This window comes from Lathamus discolor, chromosome 5 (genome assembly GCF_037157495.1).
Source record: "Lathamus discolor isolate bLatDis1 chromosome 5, bLatDis1.hap1, whole genome shotgun sequence".
Classification (NCBI taxonomy): domain Eukaryota; kingdom Metazoa; phylum Chordata; class Aves; order Psittaciformes; family Psittacidae; genus Lathamus; species Lathamus discolor.
Genome location: NC_088888.1, coordinates 52421798 through 52449380, shown reverse-complemented (window position 1 = coordinate 52449380; position 27583 = coordinate 52421798). Strand labels below are relative to the sequence as shown.

Below are 27583 nucleotides of genomic sequence, written 5' to 3'. Positions count from 1 at the left end.
GCTTAATATATACTTAACCATATTTTACCTCCTTTCTCAGCACGCTTTTGGGGAGGGGCGGGGAACTGTGGTGTCAGGCGGCACCCGGCCACACTGTCGCTTTTAACGGGCCGGTGCCTTATTTACTGTGGCCACAGGGTGCCGATTTTTTTGAGTGCCCATCCTTCCTGTAGCAAAAGGGCGAGCAAGGGAAGACCGGGCAGCTGTCTATTAAGAGACAGTGCGTGGCAAGGAGGGCGCGGGGTGTGAGTGGGTGCCCGGTCTCCCACCGGGGCTGGGGCTGGGGCTGCCAGTACCGGTGCCGAAGCGGAGCGGAGCCGAGGGGCGGAGCGGGGCGGGGCCGGCCCTACCGCTCGCTCCGGGTCCCCCGCTTCTCCTCGAGCAGAACAAGCAGTTTTTGCACGGACTACATACAGCCTGATCTGCAGCTCTAGCTTGTGGTGCACGCAGAGGGGACGAGGGAGAAGAAAGCAGTAAATGCCATGGGCCAGCTCTGCTGCTTCCCTTTCTCCAGAGGGGAGGAAAAAATCAGTAAGTGGGCAGCAGCGGCTGCGGGCAGCTGCCGCCGCGGGGAGGGGAGAGCTGCGGGGAGAGGAGCGGGCGGCGTTCCTGGGGTTTGGGGTTTCCTCTTGGAAAATTAACCGCCTGCTTTTTAGGGAAAGGGTGGGGATAGGTGGAGACAAATCGGGCAGCATTTCCACTAAGCAGATTAAGGTTTCTCTGTAATAGAGATAAGTCATCATGTCTGATTTTGTTTCTGAGCATTCTTGGCAGCCCATTCCTCTGTGCAAATGTAGCCAAAGTGAGCATTTTAATCTTCCTTTTTTGGTAAGTGTGATGTAGAGTAAGAGGTGAAAAAGGGCGAAATGCAAGTGCGATTTTCACAAGTGCAGTTCAGAGTAAAAGAACGGTTTGATGCTGGGGTGCACATGCTGATGTTAATGGTCATTAGCAACAGATAGAATGGATATTTTGTTGGTGGCAATGTTGAGGGATAGTGAAGGAAACCATCAGTACATTTTCCGTTTGGGTGTTGGTTGGATGTGCAGATTCAGATGAGTGAGGTAATAGTTACACTTTATCTCTGTGTATTCATCTGGTAGTGCCTGGAGTAACTAGCAAGTATGTATCTTTGGTTTTGCTTTTAGTTGAGTAAATACAAGTTGAATTAAAGGAAGCAGTTCTGATGCCTTATCCTTTGGTGCACTGAATCAAGCTAGCTAATTTAGCTGAAATGTTGTTTCTGTTAAATTATGTGCTGAAAATTATGTTTGTCCTAAGTTTGGTTACACAATAAAATATTTACTGTTGACTTTTTGCTCAGTGAAATATTTTCAACCTTTCTTCTAGAAGATACAGCCAAATTTCTGTCACATTGTGTCTGAAATGAGTTTTTAACTAAATTCATGTAATTCATTAGCTGTAGGCTAGAAAATCCAGTTTTCTGATCTGGTTTATATTTCACTCTTGATACTCAGGAAAATCTGCCTAGGCATAAATAAAATGAGAGTTTAAGAAGTAAACGTGTACACCAGTAGTGCAAGAAACCTAGAAGAGAGCCTCAAGAAAATGAGTTGGCTGTTTTAAAATCTCTCTCCTTCACAGGTCATGGTATGAGGGTAAATGTTGCAAGTTTTGCATGGGGAAAATGGCTAGGAATTTTTTACATTTCAGAACTTTTTAATCACATAGCCACTATAGAAAAGCAAGTAGGAAGTGCATCTCAGTTCTAATGTACAGAACAGGTGAAGACAACAAATACCAGTTATTTTGAAGCTTGCTCTGTTGACACAGAATACAAAAAAGCAATAAAGTCTTCTGCATCCTGCTTCTCTCTGTCCCCTCACTGCATTGCTATTCAACTTTTCTGGCATTACCTGTCATGCACCAGCTTTCTTCATATGAGCTCCTGTGAGTGCATGGAATATACGCTGAATGTAATGTTTAGCGTAGCATGACCTAGAACTGCTTGTAGTCGAAAAAATCATTCAGGAGATGTCACTGCATGCAAAGTCACAAAGGCTTTTGAAAGAGGTGGGTTTTTGGCATGTAGCAACTGAAAGGTGTGGCACAAACCCCTGAGAGTGGAGGAAGGGACAAAAGGATAGTTGAAGGGCAATGGGAATCTGAAGCAAGGTTTGGCTATGGATGAGGTAAGAGAGCGGTGTCTGAGATGAGAAAAAGTAGGTGTGGTGCTGTTTTACCAGCATTCCTCGGGGAGTAAGCTAGACTGAGACACCTTAAAGACGCATGGAGGAAGTATGTGACGAGCACTGTGGATATGATTGGCTTTTCTGGCAGTCCAGCCTAGTCTGGAGTAAAATGAGAGAAAAGAAAGGGCTCTCCTTTCAGCTAGTCCCATGGCCCCCCTCCGTCTCTTCTGCCTCACCTGGTTCTCCCTCTGGGCAGTGGGAGGAAATGCTGCTGTGTATCCAGCGTGGCTGTGCCCCAGTCAGACAGGCAGACTGAAGCTGGGCACACAGAACAGGAGGAAGGGAATGACTTTCACATCCATTTTTATCTTCCTGTCATGTTATCGTGATGGCCTTTAAACTAATTGTGTTGGGAAATTAACCTGGGCTTTTTATCACCACTAAATTATCCTGGTTAGCAAATATGCAGGTGCAAATCACGATCATGTGATTATTGTATATGAGAAACAAAAAGTACATTAAATAAGGGCAAGCATTTGCAGCAAACAACACCTTGCCAGGCAACCTGACTTGCTTGGGTGACTGTGAAGATGAAAAAGTCCGAACTTCATTATGGTCTTCCTATAAGTTTTGTTTCATTTGAGGTTCTTCAAATTAAACACAGCTGACAAATACCAGGTATTGAATTGCTGAGATTTCATTGCTTACTCAGTAAGAAAATGTTTCCATTTCATGTATAGCATAGTTTCAAAAGGTGTAGTGGATTATACTATCTGGTACTGTTACATAGTATGTATTTGTGTTGAATGAAGTTAAAGCTCACTGCTTTCATGGTGTGCTTATTAAAATTTGAATTTAGATCTATTTTACATGAAGTCTGGAATGAATTCAGCCTCAACTTATTACCTAACCTTCATTGTTTAAAGAAAAAATAGGAAAAAAAGAAAGAAATTTAGAAATTAAGAGATGCCTATGACTGAAATGCATCAAAGTACTGACAAATGGAAGCTAAGTTGTGTTACTAAGTTTGAACAGCCACACGCTTACATCTTGTATCCACACACAGTACGTATTTCACATCCCTCTTTGTTCTCTTCAGATACAGATATAACCTTGGAAAACATTTAGACAAGTTATGGTTATGGTAAGACCATAAGAGAATGGTTCTGGACCAGGTTTAAGATCCCTCTCTTTGGCATCATAGGCACAGGGTGCTTTATAAAACCATTATGAAAGGGCAGGCATAAGAAAGCGTTTTCTCAGCCCAGGTGCTGCAGCAGTTCAAGGCTTCTCGACTTTGTGAAGTGCGGTGGCATCCTTGATAATTAGAAGTCTTTAATAATTTTTTCTTCCAAGAATTTTTCCAGTCACCTCTCGAATCTATGTAAACTTCTAGTATCTCTCCTAACATCTGGCAATGCTTAAATACATTTTTGGTGAAGAATCTTATTAACCATGCCAACAAATAGAATGTTTACTGAGTACTATCTAAATAAAGAGTTTTTCCACCACATTTGACAGAAATCAATTCTCAGAATGTACTCTGGGGAGCAAAGAGCTAGGGTATTCTGCAAAGAAGGGAAGGAAGCAAGAATCTGTCCTCGCTACTGTTCATGGAACAGAGGCACAAGTGAAGTTGTTACAATGTAGACATTTAGGACCTTCACACCCTGTTCTTTCAGTTGTCTCAGTGAACAGTCATGTAACCTCTCTACAGTGATGCAGACACCTGATTCAGCATCTCCAGATGTTGCCTTTATGTCTATTCATCTATGCATCCTGTGCAGAGTCTTTTACCAGACAACTCTTCTTAAATAACCAGTGGCTTAATGATTTTTTCTTTGATTTTAGGTACATTAGATAAAGCCATATCAATATTATTAACCTGATCTTGTGCAAGAGATCCCTCAGGTTCCTATAAATTTGATTGAAGTTATGCTTGTGAATGGAAATAATAGTTTTTGAAATTACATGAATTTTGAAATTTTATTAAAGTTATGAAGATTTTCCTTTTTTTTTTTTTTTTCAGAATTAAAAGTCCTAAGATAAACATCTGGGGTTTTGTTTGGTTGGTTGCATTTTTTAAAAAATACAACCAAACAACACCATAAAAAATCCCAACTGTATTTCTTCTCATTCAAAAATGTTAAATTCCAATGATGTTGGTGAGGGTTTCAAAATTTGGCTTGCTATGAATAAGGAGGAGCTTTTGAAAGAGTGTATATTCCAGGAAAGGGCTAGTGTATAGTCAAACAATTAATTCTTCATGAAGCAATTCCCTGTATGATAACCCTGGAGGTAAAGCTGGTATTGATTTGCTTGTGTTAATGCTAAATAAGTACTTTTTCATTTTGGAAATGATCTCAAATGATCTTTAGCTGCTTTTTGAAATTACATCATTGAAAGCTTGCTGATGACCATTGAAAGCTTGGTCTAAAGTTGTTTATTTTATCTTCATAGGATGACACTTTTTAATGTGGCATAAAAGAAAGCATTTTACAAAATAAACATTGTTACACTTCATTTTAGCTGCACGTGTTAGCCCGTTTGCTACCTAATAGGAAACCGGTGATTAGTCGTTGTTATACTGGCCAGAAATTGTTAAAAAAGGCAGTTGAATATCAGATACATACAGAATTCCCATGTCAGGCAGTTATTGACATGAAATAAGTCTGGTCACATCAAAATAGAATGTGAAACTTATCTGCATTCTGAAGGATGAGATTCACAACTTGAGAGGGCAGAGAATAATAACGTGAGCGCTTTTACATGTTTTGATTTAATGAGATTAAGCACTTAATTTGTTTGATAGCTATTATACGCTGTTGCTTATGGTGCACCGTATTGAATATAACACATGCAAATAGTTGTGGAAATAAGTAAAAGAACACAGAGCCTGGGGCTATGCTCCCTGTGCACAGGAACCGGGAGAGCTCCAGCACACACTCAGGCCAGTGACATTCAGGCCAGATCTTACTTTTTTGGGCCTGACCAAAAATTGCCCAACTGCATTAAACTAGGGCTTGGTTGCTGCGGATAAAAGAAAGTTCAGTGAATGACATGCAGTTATTTTATTTAGTTCTTATTCTGATTTTGAATGTCCTGAAAGTTACATTTGCAAATCAATGGCTTGGTCAAATTTGCAGTTCATTGTAAGTTATGAATTATTTTGCATTTATGTGGTTATAGTACAAAAGATGCATTCTCTGGCCTTGTCAGGAGAGAAAGGACAGGTTTCCCTACACAAATAGTAAGTCAATCCCTGTTTTTGAACAGCTCTTGTACATTTGCCAGGCTGTCGAACTAGTTTCCAATACTGGTAGCTCCCTGTCCTGCAGGTTGTATGTCCTTTTCCTTGTGAGCTTTTAACTCTTAGTTGATCAGAGTGATACCTGCTGTGGCAATATAAAGAAAGACATTATCATTTTCCCTTCTTCCCAGAACGTGAAAACACACTCGTCAGATAAGCTTGGTGAGTCCTAAATACACTCCGTTCTTCAGTGCTTATACTCTGTTGTGTCTTGCCAATCTCCGTATGTGATGTTGTTTCTTCACTCCTACACATACGTTCATATACACAAGATATATAGGCAGAGGTGGAGGAAGAGGAGGAAAGAGATTTTTAAAGAGACTTCAGCAGTGGATGCCTATTTGTGGCCTCAAAAAAAGAATATAGTAATCTTTAAGAGAATAAAAGTAATAATGACTGTGAAATTGGGGAAGTTTTAAAATTATGTTAGGTTCATCCTTAGGCAATTCTCCTTGAAATTAAATTGCCTCCATATTTTTGGGTTTGTGGTGGGGCTTGTTGGTTTGGAAAACATAAGAAAAGACAGGGAGTTCTTTGGTTCATAATCAGAAAAATATCCAGGCTAATTTGTAACTGTTCTGAAACAATGAAAATTGTAAATTCGGTTAAAAGTCTAATCTTTATAACTTGCAGTTATGTCTGAGATGAAGGCATGTGTGAGTACTTTGGACCACAGTGATCCATAACTACTGAACACTGAGAAACTTGAGCAAAGCCCTTAACCAAACCTGTTCATATTAAATGACTTGAAGAATTACCCATGGAAAGTTAGGAAAAGATTTCATTTCAGCTGTAGCAAGCAGAAGACCAGGACTAGCTCGTTGGTATAGGTGACTATGATGAGTTTCATGATGGGACGGGTACCAACACTTCTTGATCATGCTAAGAGATGAAAAAATTTGAAAGTAATAAAAATGTTCAGAAGACCCCAGTGAGAAACTTTGAAATGGAGATGCGGTTGCTCAGATTGACTCCATGTTGGAACTTCAATTAACTAATGATCACCTTTCAAGAAATGTATCAGCAAAGAACCAGCCCCCAGTGATTTGTGACTTTGTAGCAAGATGAGAACTGCCCAGGTCCCTCAGGGCAGCCTGCTGTTAGTGCAGTATCTCGGTTGTTTTCTGTGTTCCCTTGGTACCACTGGGAACTGGCTACAGAAAATATCTGTGATGATGGCTCAGACCATCTTAAAACTTCCCTCCTGGATGTTTTTTGGGGCACTTTGTCCCTGTCAGATTTATCTAGACTGTCCGTTATCTGAAGTATTCAACAGTAAATAGCTAAATGTCCATGTTACGGTGAGTGTATTTGCCAGAACATCGCTTGAAGTAGGTGGAAAAAATAAGGATCTCTTTGGCTATAGGGTGATAAAATGTTTTGCAGAAGATTCCTCCTATGTTGTTGAAATTGCATGTATCTTCCATATTGAGGTCAAGTGTACCATTGTCTATTCATATGCCACTATTATTTTACTGTCAGTACCTCTGCAACTGTATTACGTCCCAGACACATTGGGAGAGAGAGAATTATATATATATTTTGTATCTGCTTAAATTGACTGGCAGAGGGGGCGTAAGATAACTCTTGTGTTTTGCTTTCACCTTCACTATGATCACATTCCTCTTTACCCACTATGTGCCTTCCTTGATACCAAGATGGAAACTGGCCACGCTTTTGGTAACCCTGCCTGTGGTTTGTGGTGTGTTGTTACAACCTGCCATCTTTCACAGTGAGTTCTAGGAAGAAGTAATCTGATCATACAAGGACACATGATGGTAACCATCACGTAGCCACAATAACTTCTTCCACTGTATGACTGGATCTAGTAAAGAGTATCTGTTGCTTCAGAAATGCACAGGGTCAGTCTTGGAGAGTGCTGAGCAGCCTCAGTACCTTGTGAACATGTGCACGTGGTGATGCTGGCTTCTTGCTGCCTCAGAGGATGCTGGGGTGACAAGGAGCTGAAGCTTTCCTTGCATGTGAGAAGGATTAGTTAGGCAAGGGAAGGGACACTGACCAGAATAGGTTGATTATGGTGTCTTTCTTAACAGACTGTATTAGTAATATTTATATTGAGATAATGTAAGACTTCACTACTCCCTTGGTGCAGTGAAAGGGATTTTACTATGTCTAAAGTAACAAGCTCTGTTTTGTGCAGATTGATACACTGATACTTGTGGATCAAACACTAAATCATGTAGACACCAGGTAGGCCAGCCTTCCCGCTAAGTTCAGCATTCTCAGGACAGTGAAATGATGCCTCTGTACCTACACTTGGTCAGATGGAGAGAACAGGGAGAATCTGCCTGATTGTAGTCCAACACTTTCGTGAACTGCAGCAAGAACAGTTGAAAGGATGAATCTCTGAGAGGTATATGGACTATGTATCTCCTTTTTGCCATCCCTCTCAGTTGTATTGCCTCATGTGGCTTCTGCCCCACAGGATAAAGTGCTGTACTTCTCGTTGGTTGGCTGGCTTCCAAGGTCCTGCACCATTTATCATGCTTATATTATTTCACAAGAAGGTTATCTTCATATTTGTATGCTTCCCCATCCTCTTCTGATCTGCAAAACCATAATTCTCTGAGAATACCAGAAATTGATCTATTGGCAAAGAAGTTATAATTAATGCCAGTTTGGGGATGTTAAGAGCCACAGAAAAAAATTAAACAAGTAGTGCAGGCTTACACCTCATTTCTTCTGTGAAGGGCATTGTATGAGCCATTTGTGGATTTTTAGGCTAAATAATCTATTTAATTATACCAGAGCAGATTCTTCATTGTTTAGTCATGTTAGTACTGCAATGGATAACTTTGTTATGGGATTTTTTTCACTGAGCAAAGATAAGAGTTAGCATTGAAATAGTTCTGTTTACAGGTGAAGGCTTCTTTGAAGATTATGAGAACTGAGCCTGTGATCTCAGTGAGTCCATGCAAAGGTCACCACTGCTGGAACTAGTCAGCACACTTGTCAGATGAACAGAGGCTGCTGGTTGAAGGGGCTGTGGAAAAGGCACTATTAGTTATACTATGGGTATGCAATTCTTTCTGGGTGGAAATAAAACATAGTAAGAGATGATGATCAGTAGCATGCAGTATTGCTGCTATTACATGTATAGCAGTGTAAAGGAAAGAAAAAATAATGCACTATCAAAGAGAGGTACCTTCCTTAAATATTTATTTTACTGCACATTGATACAAGGACTTATTTCCTTCGTTTGTTTTCTTGCTTTTGCTGACTATTTTAAAATTTATGACCAAGTAACCTTTTAGTACACTTTAGAACTGCTGAGGTCAGGCAGTCCACGTGGAGAAGCAGTACACTGAAACTTGCTTATGTGGAGATGTTTAACCATGACATTAGCCAGACATTTTATTAATTGCTTCTGGAAGGTATTTCATTCAAAGAACCACATGAATAAAAAAGCAGATTCCATGCTGTACTGTCCAGTAGTATTTTCTTGATTTCTTTACTGAGTTCACTGATGCTTCTTCAATTAAATGGATTGGCAAATGTTTGGGGAGACAAGAAGCTTAAGTTAGATACAGAACTGAGCCCTGTATTTCATAGGTAATACAGATACTGGTTTAAATTCCATCCACCACAGGTTATTTCCTTGCCTTTTTAGGGGGGGGAGGCCCAATAATATATCCAAAACACTCCGTATGGCAGTCCAGGGAAAAGGAAGATTTACAGTGATTTAGAATATGAGTGAGTTCTGCTGTAATAGCTTTCAAATATCCCTGGGCATTTCTGTGGGCCACCAGCTGCAGTAGCAGATTACAGCTGAAAATTACATTAAATATTCCAAATTGTGCTGCTTCTTGTTTCAAAAAACTGAACAGTAGCACAGACCAGAGAATGCTGAATACTCTTTCTTGTTGGACCACATTTTTGTGGTGCCATCAGTTTTGTTTTGTGCATCTCCAGCATAAAGTTAGAACAAAAACTTGAACAGAAATTAGTAACTCTTTTTAAATAAACTATAATGGACAATAACTTCTCATTTTTTTATAAAGGGGAAATAATGATAGTTAACTATTGTCTGTCAGTTTGCAATGTAATGTAAATAAGAATACATGTTGCTTTTGGCTACAAATTTATTTCTGTATAAAAGAAATTATACTTTTCTGTTAGTGATGTAATCTCAGAAAACTATCCAACATACAGTAACTGAACTGGAAATTTTAATAATGGTTATACTGACTAAAACCAATAATTTCAATTATAATATACCATTTAGCACTTCAGTGCTTGGAAGCTCTCTAAAGGGACACTTCAGTTGAAATATTTAATTAGAAGCAAGTTATTATTCAAGAATAAGCATTTAAGGGTTTTGCTAAACAGACAAGTAAACCCATGAACGTGAGGCAGATTATCTGGGGCATGCATCAAGCAGTAGTGAAAATGTCAAGTGAAATTCTTAGCAGCAGTGAGCAAGAACAGTGCTGATTTATACCAACCAAGGACCTGGCCTGCCAAGTGTCATGGCTGTGACAGTCACTGGCAGTCCCTGGAGTCAAGGGCTGCAGTGAAATGGATGAGAATATCAGCTAGCCCATTTGAAAACAGACCTTCTATAAATAATATCAGAGAGATTGGTTCAGATAGCAAGCCAACAAATTGCCAACTCCATCTGGAATCCTCTCTGTATGTATGTGCATAACAAGGGAAGGAGCCTGAGTAAAATGCTGTTCTTGCAGCCCTGGGCATTACAAATCAGGCTGGTAGCTTGCTCCCATGGCTCTTGCAGGAGACTTCCAGCATGATTTCTTAAAGCAAGGGTGAGCCTGGAAGGAAAATAAGATCACTTTTAAATTTTCTGCATTTACACTAGTTTGCTTAAGCAGTGAGTCTGCTGCTATCCCATATCCTTTTGGGTTTGAAAGAGAGAATAAAGAGCAAAAGACAAAGAAAACATGGGTGAACTGAAGAGAGTAACTTCACTGACTGTCCTGTATGGAGATGCTCCACTCAAGAGGAAGTGTATTAGATTTCTCATACTCTTATAAATACACAAGATAAACATTATTGCTCATTGATGGAAATTGTTTTTATTTACCCCGTATACACCTACATATGAGATTCTGTCTTTTAAGCAGTTAGTGATGCCATTGCCACAACATAGGGAAGACTGGGTTCTCAAAGGAACTCTTCTTTACCCAAGCATACTACTGAATGAGGCAAAGGCGCTACAACATTATCTTTCTGTTGATTTACAAAGGGTAAATTACAGGTTGTTGCTATCAGGTAATATGAAAAGCTGCCCTATACTCCCAGTGAACAACATCCGAATACCTTATTTTGTACCACGGAAGTCCAGAAATCCCCTTAGTATCTTTTGTCATGTTCATTATTATATGCTCCTTTCTCATTTTACTGAGTTTTATGTATACTCTGACACAGTGCCTCTCAACTCTCTTATCCAAATTGTACCACTTGTTACTCACCAAACAGGAGCAGCATGGTATTCTGAGGTGCTGTAAGACCTGCCCTGAAAAGTAGAAAGCAGCACAAAGTTTAAATATTTAGTTATGAATTTTACTGTTCCATTTCCTTACTTCTGGAGAGCAAATCAGCACTACAGCAGTAGGATTTCATTGTAATGGAAGTGGAAATGGGGGTTGTGTTGTTCCCACAGCTTTGCTGGAGTCGCGAGCCAGATCCTGTCCTCTGGCAGACATATTACTTTAGCTACTACTGCATTACTCTCTGAAACTGTTCTTAGTTCATATTTCAGTTTTCATTGTGCAGGGCTGCTTTGAAGTTATGAGTCAAAACCTCTGCCCGTATAAATCCACAGAAGTAACTGTTTCGTGAATGCAGAATTTGGCTCAATGTATTCTCGGCTTTGCCACCTACAGACACACCCCAGCTCTGCAGACCACTCTACATGTCCCATACTCCCGTGTGCTGCACAATGGGGTGTCTGGGGATGTGCCTGGGCACTGGGACTGTCTTGCCCATGCCATGACCCAGGCATAGTTCTGACCCTGGCAAAAGGGCACTCTGCAGCAGCTCCTGAGCAGGAGTTAGGACCAACCCAAGTCCTTTCCCAGCAGGCAGTTTGTGTGCAGCCACACCATTTCAGAGGCTCGCAGAGCTGGGTAGGATGGACCTGAGCTGCTCTGTGTTAATTGACCTCATAACCAAAGAACAAGTACTGGCACTGCAGAGCTCACTTGTGTAAATGTAGCCAGGTACCTCTGAACAAAACACTGGGTATCAGAGATGTTACTGTGAGTACAGGAGGTTTGACTAATTTTAACATAGAACCCAAGCTGAATTTTCCTTCTCTGCTTGAAAGTGATGTGTGAGCAAATCCATATAACATCTAAAAAAGAAGTGTGACATGCTAAACATGAAAGAGCGTTCTCTGTTACTATATATGAACCACTACCCCAATTTAGATACTTGTTTGCTTCAACCTGTTGTATTGCTATATGTCAGGTCCTACTGTAACCTAATCCCTGTGAGTTTACAGTGGAGCCAGTCACAATGTAGAAGTTGTAACATATGGAAAAAATAACTGTTACAGAAATAGAACAGCCACACTTGGGAGTGGGAAAGTGTTATACAACCAAAATGTGGCAGTTGTCTACTTCTTCCTAACCTGATGTTTTAAATGTGGGTGTTTTTCTTTTACACTCTCTTGTTTGTGGTGCTTAATGCTACCTAATGGAGTGCTTTATTTTCTAATGGAGAATGGTATTCCTGGAAGTAGGCAGGCAGGTTTTAACCTTTATTCGAGAAACCATTAAAATTTTACAATAAAATATGTATAAAAATAAAACTAGTCTGCACAGCCTCTCTGAAAGTTACCATATAATTAAGAAAGACAAAATAAGTTATTTTATTTCATTAAAGGTCTCTAGAAACGAATAATCAGATTATCAAATTTGACATTTCTATACTGACCTGGAATGATCAGGAGGCTGTACTGAGTCCTCTCTGAAAAACAGATAAGGGGCAATGGGAGGAAAACAGGTTTCATCTATGGGAAGGTTCATCTCTTGAAGTTAAAAAGCAAAGCCAAACCCCGGCTCTTTTTCCAGCAAAATCACGTGCCACCAAACCTACAACGTTTTAGCAGAATTGACATGTGTGCAGTGCTAGCAAAAACTGCCCTGGAAAGATCAGTGTAACTATTGTCCTAGAAGCTCAGGAGGCACAATCCTGGAGCAGAGGAGGAAGAAGCTGGGAGGAAGGGTTACATTTTCAAAAGAAGATAATGCTCCAAATGAGAGGCAGGAGCCAAGGCTGCACTTGCAGAAAATGCCTGGGGAGCTGCGGAGCTACATCTTTGGGAACCCACGTGCTCTGAGAATAGGAACCAGCTAGTTTTGCTGTTAAAACAGAAAAAAAAGCTGCAGAGCCAGAAAGCAGGAGGGGGGACTGGTTAACGTGATTAAGCAACTCTTAAGATAGCATGGGATTACTTCAGTTGCATCATGTGAAATGAGTACAAGAGAGAACATTTTGTATATATTTCAGGGAAAGCTTCCTGTCAGCGACAGATGCTGGACTGAAGAGTCTCTACATTTTGCAATATTGTGACCAAGATTTTCAGATTAATGCAGACAGAGAAAACAAGGCAAACAAAGGTCCTTGCTCCAGCGAGGGGTTGTCCTTTAGATGACACTGATCTGTTATTATTTGTGGAATTATACACAGAGTGGAAAATACGTTATCTTGAAGTGTATTGTACTGAGGCATACTGGCACCTTGGTCAGCAGCTGATTATCACTCGTTTAGTAATGTTTCATGCATAATATTTTTTGCCCTTCCTAATATGTGAGTGAATTGGCAGAAGAGACTGGGATTTAGGGGGATTTGGAATATAGGGTTGTTTGTGCTGTAAAAGCTAGCATGGACAAAGGGCTAGGAAATGATTCTTCATTAACGAAAGGAAAATGGATGGGGTGTCACAAATGTTTAAAACTCACATACCTTCAATTGATAAAAGATTTGATTACAGACTAAGTCCTTGGGCCTTAAGTAGCTACAAGTACACCGTACCAGTGATAGATTTGGCACTGCCAAACTTTTACAATAGTCAGTGCTTTTACAGTTGCAATCTGGATGTTAGCATAGGCAGCTGAACTTTTGTCAGGCCCTTCACCCTGCCTGTAACTCTCATGAACCTCAGGAACTGCTGTCCTAAGTTGGTATAGAGAAAATTTACTCATTCTTATGTATCTCCTCTGGATCCAATCCCCAAATCCACTATTGACTTTATCTTTTCTGCTGATGATTTAATCCACTTGAATGTCTGCCAGTCTCAGGTGAATTTCGTCTGGGCACTTGCTGAGTTTCCTGTGAGTTAAAATCCTCAGGCACGGATAATTCACTTGCTCTTGCTAGAGGACTTGTATCCTTTTGCTAAAATGAGAAATGTCTTATGCCATGGTCTATTATTGTGTTATTCACTCTGTTTCACATCGTAGCAGTAATTTTTTAAAAGGCATTTTATCCAATTTTCCACTTTAGCACAAAGCACAAGGATTGAACAAAAACATATTTGGTATCAAGCATGTTTTGTGCCGCACTTACTGTGGCTGAGGAGAATGAGCAAATGAGTAACATTTTTTGCTGCCTGAAAAATCCATTATAGCCTAATGCCATCCATTATAGCCTAATGCAATCAAAAGATCTTCTTTTCTTCCTTTCTGCTCTCAGCCCCTTTGACTTTTCACATACACGTCATTAATAGAATGTGAGAAGATTTTCCAGCACAAACATAAAGTTTATTCTTGTAGTTCTGCAAAGTAGAACCTGTGACTGAGGTGAGTTCTAGCGACTGAATACCCATCTCTTTCCTTCTCCTCATTCTTAATGAACTTTTCTTAGCTCCTATATCCCAACATAGAAGTGGGAGAACTTTTCTGTGTGGAAAACGTAAAGGCAAAGGGAACTATAGAATCAAATGCACTGCTGTTTAGCAGGAGCAAGAAGAAATACCTGCTTTTGATTTCAAAGTTGGTTCTGAATGTGGTGAAGAGAAATGTAAAAATTGGTTTTGGCATGAATAGTCAACCTTTATTATTTTAATGTGAGTTGAAGAAAGACAGAAAAATATTAAAGTAAGAGGGGAGAAAGAAACAAAGATGAAACTACATTTTAGAACTGTTAAGCCTGATAGAACTGAAGGACCAAAAGACCAGCTGGCATAAATAAGCAATTCTCCATTGATATTAATGGAACAGAATTAGAATTATTAGGAAGCTGAAGAGGAAGGGATGGGATTGCATATACTATGTAGGAATAGATAAAATTCTTGAGTGAAAAAAGGAATGGAAAGAGAATAATCAGTTTTAAGGCATGGTAATGAGCAGTCCGTTATGGTACAGAGTGTAAGTTGGTAAAAGTTGTGAGGATTAGTTCAGGTTTTGGCATAGCAGTTGTATTTTTCTGGATTGGTTTCATTGAAGTTCTGCTAGAATAGGCTTTGACTCACTGAGTCTGAGGAAGTAGAAATATGGGAGAAGAGAGAGAAGGGAGTTACTCTTGCTAAAGTACAGTGTAAGAGCTGTAGGAAATTACTCTTAGGGAAGAAGTGTTGCTATTACTTAATGATTTTTTATGACATTCAAATTGACTTAAGAGTGTTCCCAAAACTATTAACAAATTTAGTCAGATTCTGTAGGCTTGATCCATTAAATGAAAGACAGCAACAGTACTACTCTTACATTCAAAACTACATAGCCTCCTGTTTTGCCCAAGAAACTGGTGAAGTGGGTGCAGTTCCTTCATGCAAGACCTCGAGAAAAAGGGATTAGACCCAACTGTTTTGACAGCCTTAGAATATAGTTACACTACCAGTTCAAACCTATGCAAGAGGCTCCTACTAAAAGAGGTGATGCGGACCTTCCATTAGATTTAGGGTCTAAATAAGTATGATTACAGTTACATTAAAAACACCTTGCAAATGACATTTTCCATTAAAAATTGCATCGTATTACAGTATTTTATGGATGTGTGCAACACTGTTGGACATCCTGTTGAATTGCAATTATGCTTTCATCTTAATCCTTTTTGGACAAGATTTCATCCTCCTTTTGCAGTTCAAGCAGTATGCAGCTGCCTTTCACAACTCATGTTGCTACAATTGAAATAAATAAATGAAAATGCATGTTGATTAAAATTTGGCTTTTATCTCCACATTTTACAAATATATTAAAAATTGTTTTCCTTGAGGAAAGCCACATACTGTGTGAGAGACTATTTGCTAGCATGAGTTTGTATGGAATCTTTTTCTAAGCTCACAAAAAGCAACACAGGATCAGCTTGTTAAGATTCACTTATTAATACTTGTTTAATATCTGTCTTAGTCCAAAAAAGGTTTCTTTTTTAGATAACTTGACAAAAGCATGAAGAAGTCTCATCCAAAACATGCTAAGGCACATGAAAAACAGTGAGGTGGTTGGTGACAGCCAGCATGGCTTCACTAAGGGGAAATCCTGCCTGACCAATTTGGTGGCCTTTTATGATGGGGCTACGGAACTGATGGACAGGGGTAGAGCCTTTAGAGACATCCTTGTCTCTAAATTGGAGAGACATCAATTTGATTGATGGACCACTCGGTGGATAAAGAACTGACTGGACGGCCGCACACAGAGTTGTGGTCAATGGCTTAATGTCCAGCTGGAGACCGATAACGAGTGGTGTCCCTCAGGGATCGGTGTTGGGACCGGTCTTGTTTAACATCTTTGTCGCTGATATGGACAGTGGGATTGAGTGCGCCCTCAGCAAGTTTGTCGATGACACCAAGCTGTGTGGTCTGGTTGATACGCTGGAGGGAGGGGATGCCATCCAGAGGGACCTTGACACGCTTGTAAGGTGGGCTGATACCAACCTCATGAAGTTTAACCATGACAAATGCAAGGTCCTGCACCTGGGTCGGAGCAATCCCAGGCACAGCTACAGGTTGGGCAGAGAAGAGATTCAGAGCAGCCCTGCGGAGAAGGACTTGGGGGTGCTGGTCAATGAAAAACTGAACATGAGCCAGCTTCAGTGTGCGCTCAGAGCCCAGAAAGCCAACCGTATCCTGGGCTGCATCAAAAGGAGCGTGACCAGCAGGTTGAAGGAGGTGATCCTGCCCCTCTACTCTGCTCTTGTGAGACCTCACCTGGAGTATTGTGTGCAGTTCTGGTGTCCTCAACATAAAAAGGACATGGAACTGTTGGAACAAGTCCAGAGGAGGGCCATGAGGATGAGCAGGGGACTGGAGCACCACCCTTGTGAAGACAGACTAAGAAAGCTGGGGCTGTTCAGCCTGGAGAAGAGAAGGTTGCGTGGAGACCTCATAGCAGCCTTCCCATATCTGAAGGGGGCCTATAGGGATGCTGGGGAGGGACTCTTCATTAGGGACTGTAGAGATAGGACAAGGGGTAACGGGTTAAAACTTAAACAGGGGAAGTTTAGATTGGATGTAAGGAAGAAATTCTTTACTGTGGGGGTGGTGAGGCACTGGAATCGGTTGCCCAGGGAGGTTGTGAGTGCTCCATCCCTGGCAGTGTTCAAGGCCAGGTTGGATGAAGCCTTGTGTGGGATGGTTTAGTGTGAGGTGTCCCTGCCCATGGCAGGGGGGTTGGAACTAGATGATCTTGAGGTCCTTTCCAACCCTAACTATTCTATGATAAACTAATGAGAGGTGAATGGTTATTAAATGACTTCCCTCATCATGTTTGCAAGTAAACATTAGATTTTTGCAGCTGACTGGTCCATGAGCAGGGACTTTGGGGATTTGGCAACACATTTGAACTTTGGTAATTAAATTCTTTGTACATCCTGTTTTAGTTAGCTGCTGAATTTTTGGGCCCTAGACCTCCCTCTCAACTTAGTAACCTAGCAAGGGAACTTTCTGCCTTCAAGAACATCTAGGTCTGTGGTCACTGGTGACCAAGATTGATGAGGAAGCAACCTGCACCGTCTCCCATAATGCATTACATTCTCAGTATATTTCTGGAGGGCCACTGAAGATGGTGGGTCTGTCCTATTCCACAGTTCAGCTTCTCACAAATGCCAGGAAGCCTGGTCTTTCTCTCAGCCTCCGTAAACAGCGGGAGGCTTTGTCTTGGAGGAGTAGGGACTCTTCTGCTCTTCCTACTAAGCCCTGCCATCCCAGACAGCTCCTGTTCATTGTTTCCTGCTGCTAGCAGCAGGCAGCACTGTGGATGGTGAAGGGGGTGTATGTGAATAATTCTGCCTGGATATTTGCTATTGTAATCTGACAGGGTGTTTTGGTTCTCCCAGTATCAGCGTGCACAGTGGATGTTCCTCTGGTTATGTAAAATTTCTTCTGTCATTTGGGCTTTTTTCTCTACTTGCGTATTGATGAGAAAATAGAGTACAACTCATAGCTTTTTAAGCCATCTTCTTTCCTTCAGCTGTTACATTATCTTTGTTTCCTGTTACACTAGACTTCATATAAATTGATTAAGTTTAAGCATTAAACTGCATCATTGAAGGAGGCAGGAAATTTCTTTGTCAGCAAGTGTCTCTTAATAGAAAATAAAACCAAGATATTTAACAGAGCTTGAGGTATGCCAGAAGTAGAGTCTTAGTTACCTTTTTTGCATGTTTGTTTTGAATGTTCATGCCTGTGGCATCATATCCTCCAGTGCTCACAGAAGGAAGAGTAGGTTTAGCAGAGCACATCCTGTTTCTCCACTTTCAGTTAGAGATAGTCAGAAATTTTATATTACTGAGCTTCAAAGGGTTTTGTCTGAAACAAAACAAACTTTTGGCGTGTTTGCCAAGCCTCCAGCTCAAAGGGAGCTGTAGGTATTTTTGCTGTCACCACTGAAACTGGAAAACGCACCATTTTCCCTGAATAGCTGCAACACCCTCCATTTCCTCTTTACTTGATATTCCCAGTTTTGTTGGGTTTGTTCCATGGTGGTCTGTATCAAAGTAAAAAATCTTTCCAGCAGACTAGAAACTCATGTGTTGAGCATGAAGGACAGTATTGCGTGTATAGCCTTGTTAGGCAGTCCTGTATTCACAGAGCAACATATGTAAAACTAAAGAAGTTAGATTTCCAAGAGGAGAGCTAAACTAAACACGTTGCTTAACATCAGGTGGGAACATCCAGCAACACAAATGTCACCACCATCATGTCATAATGAAATTATGTTTTCACCCTTCCTCTCAGGTCCTTATTTGTGCCAATTCCTTAAGTGACCACTCGAGACATTTCATGCAAGTCCTTCCTAATTAACAAGGAAGTGTTCAGAATTGTGACTTTCCTGTCTATGCTTATTGTGTTGATTAGATATGGGCACATGTCCTTGTTTGTGTTCATTACTTCAAAACCATGATCTTGAATGTGCTGGCTCATTCACAGGCTGTTGCAAGGGTGAGAAGCAATGGTCTGGTGCCTCTTTATAGCTTGTTATTTAGTTTGTTACTGACTGTTGACTCACTGTCTCTGCAGGGCAAAGGGGGATGGTGTTTCTCTAATGCTACAGTTCTGTCAATATATATGGCCTACCAAATTTATCCAAAAGTCCTAAGTAAATAAAATCTTCAACACATTGGTTTGATGCATGGGACACTTCAGTATATAGATGTGGGAAGCTTATCTGATTCCCATGGAAGTCAATGAGATTTAATTTAAGTTTGAATCAGATTCTGCAGACACAGTAGTGTAGCAAAAACTAGATGTTTCCAGAGGCTGCAGCCAAGCATGGCAGCCTTGCAATGCTCTACGTCTCCCTAAGTGTTGTGAGTATAAATTACTTCATTCCTAGGTCTTCTGATGCTAACAGGGAGATAGTAAACTATGATAAAGGCACAGCCGTTGACATCACAAACTGTATGAATTCACATGCTGAAGTCTATCTGGCATTTGTTTTGTTTACCTTCCTTTGTTTTCTCCAACGCTGCCATATGCAGAAATAATTGATAGTAATCTGCTGAAGGTTTCTTAATCCGTCAATGGCTTAGAGTAGTTGTCTTCTTCCTTCTACTGCACACCAGCAAAGCTTTCGCACAGAGGTGTTAATAATCAATTATCTTACAGTAAGGGATTATTATGAGTTGGAGCCACTGAGGAGTCACCATAGAGAAGGAGTCTTGTGGTGAAAGCTTTGCATATATGCAACAGCAACTTGGCTTATCCTCTTGCTGTCAGTAACAGGCACAGTGTAAGTAGAAAATTTAACGTTTCCAGCATTCACAAAGAATGTTTTTAACATTTAGGTTTTGAAAGATTGCCTGAGTCCCTCATGGGTTTTTTTGTTTCTAGAGTTTGTAGAAACAGTGTTAGAAAACTGATTAACCAAAAGGTAGACAGAGGCATGTCTGTTAAACCACAGCCCTACCCGGGCTACACACTGTGACCTCTGCTGCCAGAGCATGGACTTCCCATCTGGTCTCAGTCATCTGTTCAGAATACCAAGGGTCTTCTTTATAATTTGTCCAGTGTTGGCATTATTTTGTTGTGATGAAAGTTTGTTGAAAGGAAAAACAAAAGCCAGTGTGTTGAGGCAAGGATTGCAGAACACTGTCTTGGAGTGTAGGTGGTAAAAGGTTGTAAAACTGGCTTTTCCTGTAAAAGGGATCCACTGTTGGTTTCTTCAATTAAACCTCTCACAAAAAAAAAATTATGTTCTAATAAATGGGAGAGGGATCCAAGTAACTGTCCCATCTCCCTCCAAATCTGAGATATCCACATGGACTCTAAAACAGGCTGTGTCCATGTCACTGTGAAAATGCTGTACCAGGACCACAAAATCTGATGTGTTCCAATGCAGTATTTCAAAATCCCCTTTACAGTCTTGAAAGGCTTAAGGGGATGTAGAGTTGGAGAATAAACCTAGTCCAGTAGAGAGATACAGCAGTGACTTTGAATCCAGCTTGGATTCGTATGCAGATGTGGTTCATGTCCATACCTGCTAGCAGCATGCTGTAGGATCATAAAACCCCTTTTGAACAATTCTGTGTAGGTGATACTTCCCTTTTTGTAAAAACTGGTGGTCATTTCAGGACAATAGGTATGCTTCAGTTTCAGTAGTAAAAAGCACTGCTTAGTGTGGATGCACTGAGGTACATTCACAGATTATGGATTTGTTTTCGTCTTTTGAAAACTCCGGAAGAGAATTCTGGGATAAACAAAATGAAAGCTATTTTTTGTTTGTTTTTTTTCTGAACCACATACAGGAGAATGCAGTGGAAGTTCTATATTCATGGACAAAGAAGTAAAGTAGTGGCATAGCACGTACTGAGAGGCACGTGGTATATCTGTTCCCTTTTCAGAACAGAACTTAAAAACAAAGCAGTTTTTACTTTTCAGACCTCCCTTTTAAATCTAAACCATTCATATCTACAGTGACTTTTGTCATTGGTGTTCTGATAATTCTAATAATGTAAGACAGTCCACACAAAGAAGCATTTACATGCTGCAAAAAAGTCATATATATCTAAGAAGCAGGCAAACAGTAGATGCAGCATGGAGAGAGAGATACGAGCAGGACATATATGTGTGTTAAATATTCAAGTGAATATAGAGGATCAATACCTGTTATTATTATGTGACCTATTTCTTTCTGTCAGCAGCTGAGAATAGGAATGATACAACAGTATGCAACTACCTTGCCAATGAGCCTCAGCATTGCACAGACACTCACGCCAATGCTATTTCAGGAGTCTGAGAATATAAACAGAGCATGAGTGAATCATGTAGCCCCATGTGCCAGTCCACCAAGGTGGCTGGACGAATAAATCCAAGGGCACTCTTTGTACAGGGATGTGCACTCATTCTCATTCACCTATCAGTCAGACCACATGTATGTCTTCCCAGTGGGAGTGTAGAGCTCGCTTAGGAGGTGCTACAGGCTCAACTCCAGACTGCTGGTGAGCCATGAATATCTCAAAATGCTAAAAATAAAAAAACTCCAAACATTCTTCAGTAGCTATATAAGCTGTACTTTTCAAAGGCTTATTTTAAGTAGTCTGACTTTTCTTTCATGCTTGAGAAATTACTTGCACAGTGAGCTACCTGCTTACTTTGAAGTTTTGAATGCAAAGGTAGATACATGGATTTTATACATATGTATGTAAATGAGAACTATCTTGCAGAAAATGTTTATAAGAGTTCTGTCCTTTTTTAGACTGTAAGAATAACACATAATGTGCTACAAGTAAAATTACATTCTGAGTAAATATAATCATTACTGTTTTATGGTATCTGGAGGCCTCTGTAACTGATTAGTCGTGATCTGCATATTAAATACTGTAGGGTCAAGTGTTAGAGTGGCAGAGCACCGTATTTCCGATTGATTTTGTTTAGAGTTACATGGACAGATTGTTAGAGGTTTGTGAGTAACAATTTCTGTGATTTATTAGCAGTTCTGAAAAATGAGAGGCTCTCCAGCTAGAAACCACGAAAACATTTCTTCAGGCATCTTTAATAAAAGCGAAGGAAATCTGGAATCAAAGGGTTGCACTGAAAGGAACATGTGAGATCAATTCATAGAAGCTGGGAGGAGGTGCTGCTCATATATATCTGACATCTCCTGAGAGATAAGAGCCTGAATTAAGTCTCTTCTCTAAATAAACTAAAGGATAGACTTAAACCCAGGATTTACAGGTAGCAAAGGAACATTGTAAGCAGTGGGCCAGACAACATGGAGTATGTAGCTGTCTGAGTGGGTTTGAGAACAGTGCCTCTGCCAGACTGTCATATTAACCTAAAATGTTTGGTTTTGGAAATACTAAACCTGTTTTAATGGTTTTGGTTGGTTGGAGTGGGGGATTTGTGGGGTTTTTTGGAGGGGGTTTGTTTGGGTTGGGTTTTTTTGGTTTGTTTGGTTTTGTTTTGGTTTTTGTTTTAACCAAAACTGTTCCCATAGCTGCCTTTTAAAATATTTTTTTAGAGTATTTTTCCAATTTTTTTTTCCAAAATCCAATGAAATGTTTTGTCAAGGTCTAGCCTGATGACCTCTGAGCTGGAGGGTGTAGTTTTCCTTCCCCACAGTAATGGTGCTGTGGAGGCACAAAACTGGAAGAGTTTGGTCTGTCTTGCTGTTCCAGAGTGAGGTGCTTATATTAGCAGCTCATAAAAGTGCTGCCTCTGAAAGTCGAGAGTTTTGTGTACCTCTCCCTCTCCCCAGCAAATCCCCATATGAATTATGTTTTATCAGTGAAATCACTCCCGGGTTGTGCAAGCCACTAGGAAGACTAATAAAAGTGCTTTATAATTATAATCTATATGTGCTGGCAAACTTGAATAAATTTACTTGTATGAAAAAGAACAAATTTAGATAATTGAACAGTACAAAGCTTTGTGCTGAGAGCATACAATAGTATCTCTTTCACCAGATGTGTATGACTAAGCAGCCTCTTATTACTGGTTGCAGAATGCTAACTTCAGAAAAGGACATTAAAAGTATGACCTTTAAATATAGATGGAGGGAAACAGTTCTATACCTAACACAAAAAATTGCGTAGTGGCAAATTACATGGCCAGTGAAAATTTGCATTCTTCATTCAGAGGATTTCATTCTTCATAAAAAGAGGATGCTGCAGCAGGCTATATATTTAATTGGGAAAAGTACCATGGAAAAGTACTATTTCAAAATACATGTAATGGTGTATGAGAGTCCTTTCTATGTATACAGTTATTTTGTTGTATATATTTATTCATGTGAACTCGTAACGAAGCAGGGAAATGCCAGCTTCTTTTATTGGCAGATATCTAAGAATAGACTGCTGGAGTTTGCATTCCTTCAACGTCAGAGCTTTATGTTAGAAGACAGAAGGGAGGCAAGGAGGGAGTATATGGTTTTTCCAAGAACGTTTCTATCCTGTGCATAGAGTAATTTAGTGATTTTTCGTAGGAGAAACTATTTCATTACAATCAATGAATAAATAGATTTTAGATTTATTAAGCAAAATCACAAAACAAGGGCAGCTAAATTTAAGAATGCTGCAAAAACGTGAATTTATCATGTGCTGTGTTCTTCATCTTTGCACAGGTGATTACTGGCCAGAAGAATTTAAATTTGCACGCTTATAAGCTGAGTGGGTGCTCATAGTGTTAGCCAGTGGCTTTTATTGAAGGTTACAATAAAGATGAGCAGTGAAATAGTTTTTGTGATATACTGTACACATTTTCATGAAACACTTCTGATTCAGAGCTTGAGGAGGGGGGAATTACTTTTTACAATCAAGAGGAGGCAGTTAATAACTTAAAATCCAGCTCAGACAGAGGCTCCTGATACAATTACAGCTCCTATCTTTCCGTGGCAATGAGTTCCTTCTCTTGTCTGTTGTGACACATAGGTGAAAAGCATGCAGCAGAGCCAGACGATGCAGAGCTGGTGAGCCTCAGCAAAAGGCTGGTGGAGAACGCAGTGCTGAAGGCTGTACAGCAGTATTTAGAAGAAACTCAAAACAAAACCAGACAGACTGATGGAAGCCCTGTGAAAACTGAAGAAGCAGCAAGCGGCAGTAAGAATGAGAGCGACAATGATAACAGCAAGTGAGCACTGTGCAAAAAGCCTGGGAGCAAATATCCCACCAAGAATAACCACAAAAACATGTCCTAGCTCCCTGCTGAAATTTTCTAAGTGGTGCTGGGTGACAGGCGCTCTGCTTTGTGAGTCTCTTATCAAAAGTTTGTTCTGAGTTGAAGGACACAGTCTGCTGGTGTAACAAGTGCTTGCGCTGCTGAAAATCTGTTGAATTCTGGGAGGGATGGGCGCAGGAAAAAAGACAGGAATGGTGAAGCAGGCTGCTCCAGTCTTCACTTGTTCATGATACCAAGAGTCCCTTCCTTGCTTCTGAAGAGAAACTGAACCTTTTCGTTTGCCTTTTGGATTGTCATGAATGGCTGTGGAAGAGGCCTGGCCATAAGTGGAAGCTATGCCCTCTGCCTGAGGGTTTGGCACTGCCGCAGGGCTGCTTACTCCATGTGAGAGCACGTGCTGTTTCCTAGTCAACAGCAGTCAACCCCAAGCTAAAAATTACCACTACAGATATTCATCGCAGATACTATTACACAGTATGTAATATGACAGGAGTTTCTCTTAAATGTGACACTGTACTGTTCTTTACTTTTTGGTATTATTTGTTGATGTAAATTATATTTTTTGACAAAGTTCCTTTTTATAAAAAAAATATGTGCAAAAAGGCTGAGCATTTACTACTGTCCAAGCCGGATATGATCTCTTTTTCTCCATACATTAATGATTCTAAAAGACATCAGTTGTTATAAAACATATTATATTGTTCTTTTCCTCTAGGAAAGAGCCATGAAGCAGACTTAGTAAAGGAAGCTTTACGTAGAGAAACGCAGGCCCTGTTATCCAGACTGAATCAGATAAAGGAGCTGTTATCCAGTCCTGAGATCCGCGCGAAAATTAGCAAAGAACTGTTTGAAGACAGGCACAAGTCTAACAGTAAATGGAAAAGTTGTATTGACTCTGGATCTCCAAATGCATGATTGGAAATTGCCATGATGTGAAATGTCATCAGGTTGTTTAAAGACAGAAAATATTTCTTCAAGGAACTTTCCTTTCTGTTTCTTTTATACAGAAAATATGAATGGGTGCAAATGGGTCATATGGGATCATGCTGGAATACTTGCACAGAAGGACTGTGTCTCATAATGATGGAGTGCAGTCACTCCTCAGCACTCCTTTGAAACATGCTTGAATGTGCAGGTATATGTCATGACTCCAAAGTGGAAAAATACTGGTTTCTAATAAATCTGAGCAAACACTGTGCCCTTCCTTTATCACTGCAAATAATTCAGATTTTTCTCATAGATCCCTTCCCTAGCAATGATATACAAATATTAAAAAATGGATGCTTTTAAATACTTTTAAATGTGTATTTGAAAAGAAACTTTTAATTATCTGCCTTTTGGATATGTACTGGCATTTTGGGTTAGCATTGTCTGGTTTTCGGGGTTTTTTTTAAACAGCACTTGAATACATGTATAAATGCTGACATGTTTCTGCTGATGTTTACACTAATACAAGAATGTTTTAAATTTCTGAATGAAATTCAGGCTCCACTAATCTCAATGGCAGACTCTCATTGGCTTTAATGGAGTCAGGATGCTGCAATTAAGATTTCTCGTGAAAATAATAATATTCCTTGGGATAATACTTGCCTTTTTACTTTTGTAGAACAGTGGGTTTGTATTTTGTTTCTGATGTTTCCTCCATCTCTACCTTCTGCTGCCCGAGGTGGGGTGTCAGTTTGCTCTCATTGCTCCCTCCACACACCTGCAAGATTCACTGAAGCTTTGGATGTACAACAGTGCAGGAGTAGGTCCAATATTTACATTTTTTATAAACATTGTTTAAAATTGCCTCTGATCATAAAAGCTATAAAATACGTGTTGTGATTGGTATCAGAATTGTGCTGTTAGAACAGCTGTGTGCATATACTTCGTTGGTCTCAAGCGCTGGTCATTTATCTCATGCATCAGAGCGCTTTTTTCTCATACATAACAGTATATTCAGAAATGTCTCATACATGCTATGTTCACAATAAAGTATTTTTCTTTTGCACCCTATGTATGTTTTCACCTGTCTATAAATGGACTTCAGTAAAACAGAGCACTTGCAAATAGCAGGGTTGACAGAAACAGTGCTTGAATGAATCACACTATTGGCTATGGTTGTTGTGCCAAGATGCTGACCTAGAGCTTGGGTCCTGAAATCATGTGAAAACATTAACGCAGATAAGTTAGTCCCAAGTAATTCTTGGTTTAAATAGCAAAATTTTGAGATTCATTAATTTATATTCTGGGCAGTGTGGGTGTAAGACAGAAGTACTGGTACAACTTCTAGAGGTCTGCTCTTCAGCGTCAAAAATTGAGTTTAATGAGTAGTCTCAGATTTGCTTGAGAATAATAATAAGAAAATCTGTAGTCATCCCTGGAGATTAAAAAAAAACAAAACACACAAAGCTTTCACAGGTGGATCTATACACCCCTGCACAGTGACTCTGAGCTCAGCTTGTTCCTATTCCATAGGCTGAAGAGAGAAGTTTCTTTATTGTATCAAACTTTACTGAGTACTAGTTCATTCAAAGATGGCCTTTCATATGGTATCAAGCATTTTAAATCCTACTTGCAGATGACAACATAAAACCGGACAAGCAGCTGGGAAAACAGGAAAGTAATGTATTGTATTCTGTCTAAATCGCAGGTTAGCATCTCTGTTTGTTCTATACAAGTCATTACCATGATTAAGTGACTTTCTACATCATCCAGATTGTAAGAGTCATTGCTAGTTTAAAGTAAAACTGTAGAAATTAATCACTGAATTTATGTCGAGACACTTTGATGAGTGACCTGGTTATTAGAGACTTTGCTTCTTACAGATGGCATCAAGAACAGCAACTCTGAAAAAAAAATGTGAGATATAGGAGACTTAATGGCCTCAGTATAGGCAGTATCATCTGAGACACCCTGGAGTGGGCCTGGCATAGATCTGACAAATACGACACAAACCCTACAGGAAACATGTATTCTGGATCAGGAACTGGGGGCTAGAGGATACCCCAGAGCATCTAAAAAGGTACTGGATACCTATGTTTAAGCAACTAAACCCCATCTTTGATTCTCAGATGTCTTGACCGATGCAGATCAGCTTTTGTTTCTAAACCGTTCACACCCTTTTAAAACGCCAACCATAGCCTTTATTTCTGGTTTTGATGAGACACTGCTGTTAATTTACTTGAAAACACAACAGGGTTAAAAAAAAAGAAACCCAAAACTTGCATCTGGATTAATTCTCTTATGGCAACATTTCTTCTTGCTTTCTCTATTCTTCTTCATTAATTTTTTTTTTTCACTGGTAGTGAAGCCTGGCTGCCAAATTAAATCATAAATCTCTTGTATGGAGCTGTGAGATGAGCACTGAAGAACGCAGATACATAGAGACTGTGAAGCTCTGAGCTGCACACACCAGAACAAATATGTTGCCTTCTTCACACTTATAAATCATTTCATACAACAATTTGTTTTTCCAATTATGTGCTTCTTTTGGGGAATGTCTGGAGGCGGCGATGCACAGGTTATTCTGGGAAAGTGTTGGCATTTCAAAACAGATGGTGCAAGTTTGTCCATGTTTTATTTTCAGTTCTACCTTCT

General features: G+C 40.0%; 2 protein-coding genes across 2 annotated transcripts in view; both read left to right on the top strand.

Moving 5' to 3' along the window:
* Positions 1 to 24723, top strand: part of AKAP7 (A-kinase anchoring protein 7) — an 85908-nt gene extending 61185 nt beyond the window's left edge. Inside the window, 1 exon segment of the mRNA XM_065680865.1 lies at positions 23755 to 24723. Within this exon segment, the coding sequence (XP_065536937.1) occupies positions 23755 to 23957 (203 nt within the window). The 3' untranslated portion in view covers positions 23958 to 24723.
* Positions 168 to 25999, top strand: LOC136015219 (A-kinase anchor protein 7-like). The gene is made up of 2 exons (XM_065680866.1): positions 168 to 531; positions 24717 to 25999. Exons 1-2 carry the CDS (start codon positions 483 to 485, stop codon positions 24914 to 24916), a joined length of 249 nt encoding a protein of 82 aa, XP_065536938.1. The 5' UTR covers positions 168 to 482; the 3' UTR covers positions 24917 to 25999.
* The last annotated feature ends 1584 nt before the right edge of the window (positions 26000 to 27583 follow it).

Bases quoted from the DNA above. Each gene is read 5' to 3' on its own strand.
- LOC136015219 (XM_065680866.1), top strand. From the start codon at position 483: ATGGGCCAGCTCTGCTGCTTCCCTTTCTCCAGAGGGGAGGAAAAAATC. The intron at 532-24,716 runs GTAAGTGGGCAG...CTTTTCCTCTAG, and splicing joins CAGAGGGGAGGAAAAAATCA to GAAAGAGCCATGAAGCAGAC.